This window comes from Lacerta agilis, chromosome 6 (assembly GCF_009819535.1).
Source record: "Lacerta agilis isolate rLacAgi1 chromosome 6, rLacAgi1.pri, whole genome shotgun sequence".
NCBI classification, from domain to species: Eukaryota; Metazoa; Chordata; class Lepidosauria; order Squamata; family Lacertidae; genus Lacerta; species Lacerta agilis.
In genome coordinates, this window is record NC_046317.1 from 74,004,709 (window position 1) to 74,009,378 (window position 4,670).

General features: G+C 49.1%; 1 protein-coding gene across 1 annotated transcript; it reads right to left on the reverse strand.

Annotated features, from left to right (window-relative positions):
• Nucleotides 1-1,261: 1,261 nt before the first annotated feature.
• On the reverse strand, nucleotides 1,262-3,765 carry LOC117048951 (P2Y purinoceptor 1-like). The gene has a single exon (XM_033153442.1). It carries the CDS (start codon nucleotides 3,437-3,439, stop codon nucleotides 2,351-2,353), a length of 1,089 nt encoding a protein of 362 aa, XP_033009333.1. The 5' UTR covers nucleotides 3,440-3,765; the 3' UTR covers nucleotides 1,262-2,350.
• Nucleotides 3,766-4,670: the final 905 nt, after the last annotated feature.

The window sequence follows — 4,670 nt, forward strand, 5'->3', positions numbered from 1 at the left end:
AACCAGAAACCTGTACAATGCTTTCAGATTTCATATCCGGAAACAAAATGCTTAAATTTGTTGCATAGCAAATAAAACGGGTTGGATAAAATTACTAAGTAGGCTACACCAATGTGTGATCTCCTGCGGATTAGTGTGTATGAACTGCTAACTGTTTTGTGATTAGACCCCTGGCTGCCTAAAGTGACTACAGCCATCTGCATTGTTCTACTATCTTGCTCTCCCAAAATAGCTGAGAAACAAGGTGACCTTTCCATTCTGCCCAGTGAAGATTTGGATGCAATTCAATGACTTATACCTTCTTCTAGCAACATCAACACAAATTATTACTTTATCCATTTTGAAATTATTGCTCGCAGGAAGATTGCACTCACTGATTGGCCTTGGGCCCTTTTCTCTCTTTCCATCTCTCCCTCCTCCAACCTTCCTCACAGGATAGCTCCAAGTATGCTGTAGCTCTGTGGTAAACCGTAGTTCAGTGAAGGCCTGTGTCTCTGTAGACCATAGCTCAGTGAAGGGTCATGCCTTTGCACATAGGTCTCAGGTACAATCCCTGGCATCTCCAGGTAGGACTGCAAGAGACCCTCTGCGAGATCCCAGGGAGCGGCTGCCAGTCAATGTAGCCAATACTGAACTAGATAAACCCATGGTCTGATTCAGTATAGGTCAACATCCTTTGCCTCTATGCCCACCACCATGCACACTCCTCAAAAGACAGGATACAAATGTGGGAGTCCGGCAAACGTGGATGAAGTTGTGTGTTGTTATTTTCTTAAACTGATTCTGGAAGATACAAGACAAGTTGGCATTTTCCAAGAGGTAAATATTTGCGATAAAGCAAAATCTACCAGACCCTTGGATTCAACTGTTAACTTCACTGCATAATGCACACATTATTTTACACCCTTTATCTAATTGGCAAATACAGCATATGATGTTCTGATCGGGGGTGATTTGTTGAGGACCAGGGGATGGGGAAGTACAGATGTTCTTGAAGTACAACTTCCATCATCCCTGACCACTGGGCATGCTGGCTGAGGCTGATGGGTCTTGGAGTCCAACAACTTTTGTAGGATCACAGATTCTCCATCTCTGTGTTTGGATAATATGAGGTTTGCTGAGACTCATGTCACATTAGATGCGGTGACTTAGCTCATTGACTTTTGTTGGAGAGGCTCCTGGTTCAATCCTTTCTACATGGACCGACAGCCAATCTTTCAAACAACCACAAGCTACCTTAAAATCAAGCAAATGCAACCTCTTCAATGTGCTCAGAACCATTTCAAAAAAATATTTAATTCCTCATTTCAAAATCTTGAAATAGACACCAAAGGAATTGGTATAAATGAGTAAATAACTCCAGTACAGCTATATTTGTAATCATCATGTGCCATAAGGTCATTTGCACACATTAAACAGTGATATTGTAAGCCATACGTGTCTTACTGAGTCCTACTGAGCTCAGTCGAACTTCCTAGGTAAGTGTGCATAAGGTTGCAGACTAACTGGTATAGTCACTTCAGGATTTACGGTACTTAGAGAAAGTTGTCTGATTCAATGTAAACACTGTAACACAGTCCATCCAGAAACAAAACCACAAGTTTCTAGCCCTCAAACATTTTGCATAGCCCATTTCTTCCCAAATGTTTGTATTAATCGTTTGTGATTTAAAAAAAATGGGAGGGGAAAAGTGTCAATGAACTATTGAAAATCCTGAATCTACAGTGACTGCAATAGCATTGGCATGCTTTCTCCAGTAAAGAGAAATGGAAATTTTCACGGATAATTGAAAAGTGCATCTAATACAGGCATCTGGATATATTTCCTGCTTATGCTCCCCACCAAGTGGTACCACACATATGGATATACCGCACATAAGGTTTGCGATCCTTTGTGTTAAATCAGGCTTGTGTTAAATCAGACAAATCCTATTGTCTTCAAATGCACAGGCCTCCAGTCGTGTCGTGGCAAATAGACATATACTGAGTAAACAGGTGCAAGACTATCAAACTGAGTAAATGAATAACTGTACAGGTGCAGAATGCTCAAGGTGCAGTGCTATAAATCTTGGCTGTGCATCGGACAGTTTCTGATAAACCCTTCCTTTCCAGTAAAGGACAAACACCACATTCATCCCACTATTGCCTCTGAACATAGCCTTTCCAAGAAGCACTTGCAAGGTTTTCTAGATCTGTTTCAGTAGAGAAAACAAGGGCATAAATGTAATATGTGCTTAAATCACATGCAATGGTGCCTCCGTGACTTATCACTTTCAGTTCTTTTAAAAACTAGCAAAGAAGCCCTCATAAGCGTTTAGGGTATGCTTTTCTACTTTTTTAAAAAAGTCTGTTCAGAGATAATTAGACACCTCCTCACATTCTTCATTGAGCATAATGCTTTGCTTATTTTGGTTCAAGCGCTGCTGGTTTTGACTTTGCCAAAGATACCCCAGTGCCAGTCTCATCCTTTGGCCAAAAGCCCTCGACCGGGTCACCAGGTCCTCGCTAGCCATCAGGTACAAGAGGGGATTCACAGCACTGTTGAGGCTGGCCAAGCCTCGTGTCACTTGATATGAGATGTAGATGTTCCTCAAGGTCTGAGTGCAGGACCCCTGGAGCTGCCATCTCCGCGACAGCAAGTTGAGGTTCCTGAAGATGTGGTAGGGGAGGAAGCAGACGGAGAACAGCACCGTCACCAGCACCACCAGTTTGATGCTCCTGCGCTTGAGGATGGGGTCCACGTTCCGGTTCCTCTGCAGGACCAGGACCACGTGGCAGTAGCATCCCGTGATGATGAGGAAAGGGATGACGAAGCCAGTCACCGTGATGGCCAGTATGTACGGCAGGTAGGTCCCCAAGTTCTCGTGCTCCGTCGTGTCGTGGCACCTGACGCCCGCACGGTCCGTCTTGCTGAAGATGAAGTCGGGAGACAGCTGGATGAGGACCCAGGCCCAGACCACGACGCTGAGTGAGACGGTAGGCCCAAGGGTCTGGCACCTGCCCAGCATCCTCAGCGGGTACACGATGCCCAGGTAGCGATGCACACTGATGCAGGTCAGGAAGCCGATGCTGGCGTAAAGGTTCAGGTGGAACAGCAGACGCGTCACCCGGCACCAGCCTTGGCCAAAGAGCCACACGCGACCCAGAAGGTAGTAGGAGACCAGGAAAGGGAGTGTGACCACATACAGCAAGTCCGCCACCCCTAAGTTGCACACCAGGACGCTGAGGGCGCTCCAGCTACCCTTCCGAGAGCTGGCGCACAGGTTCCACAAGCCCAGCCCGTTGCCCACAACCCCCAACAGAGATACCACCAGGTAAATTGTCGGCAGGAACCACTGGGTGAAATCCGTGTTCACGGGGCACAGGAGCTCAATGTTGAGTGGGGTGGTGCCAACTGTGGTGTTGGCCAGGCTGTCTATTTCTCCTTCCATGAGGTCCATGACAAAGCTGCAGCTGAGGGTCGAGGAGGAGGAACCAGGGAGAGGAACTACAGAAGGGGACCCTGCCAGGACTAAATCAGGGAAAGGAGCAGGGGAGGCAGAGGAGATGTCTATGCAGGAGGGAGCTATGAGTTCCCAAGGGAAGGCTTAAGAAAGGAGGCAGCATTGGTGGGCAGCAGAGGCACGAGAGCTTTGCAGCCTTGGCTCAGAGAAGGGAGTTCTGGGAATCAAGAGCCGGCGTGGGCAATGGGCACAGAAGGGAGCTAAGAACGGGAGGAGGAAGCAGAAGGTGTCCTGGGACAGGGTGGTGAGGATGTGGAAACTCGAGGGACGGCGCTGCAGTGAAAGAAAAGGTGCAGGGTTTTTCGCCTCGACGGGTCGGTTTTGGAGGAAGGGGAAAGGGCGCAGGAGGGCAGGTCTCACTTTGCCGCTGGTTTGCGTTGCGTCCGATCTCCGCCCTCTCCGACTCCAGATTCGACTCGTGGCCCCGGGTTGCGATGGAAAGCCGTCGCCTTCCGACGTGCTGCTCGCGGCTGAGGCGTCACCGGCGCGAGGGGAGCCTGTCAGATGCGCGCTGCTCCTGGATCCCGGCGGAGTCTGCAGAGCGGAGAGGAGATGATGGGACGGGACGGGACGGGACGCGAGGAGAGCAGGGGGCGGAGATGCAGGAGGGGTCCGGGTCCGGGAGGAGCCCGAAAGTGAAAGTCGAAGCTGGGGTTGTTTGGGAGAGGGGAAGACGGGCGGGGAGGGGGGCGCCTCGGGGCAGGGAAAGCGGGGGGCGTAGGACGGCCACCATTCCCGTGCCCTCGGTTTGAACCTTGCCTTTGCACGACTACCTACCGGTAGATGTCATTGGCTTTGCTGCTGGTTCTCACCACGCGCTCCTGCTTTTATTTGTCCTGCGTTCGCGCAGGTTCTCCAAATCCCTCCAGGGAAACGGTTGTGCAGGATCCAAGTACAGTAGGTGAAAGACTTGGGCTTCATGGATGATGGCTGTAGCCATAACTTGCCACGATTTCCCCATCTTACCACTTTATTACCTGTGAGTACTAGCGATTGTAAGCCAGTTATTTTATGGTGTGTAAGTGATGGATAAATGCAAATAATAGTTGCATGTAGCGCCTGGTTGTCCTACCTGTGTAGTCTGCTACACATACAAATCCTAAGAAGCTGGGGACTGGCTTCGCAATATGCTTGAATACAGCTTACATGCGCATAACGTCATTTCACA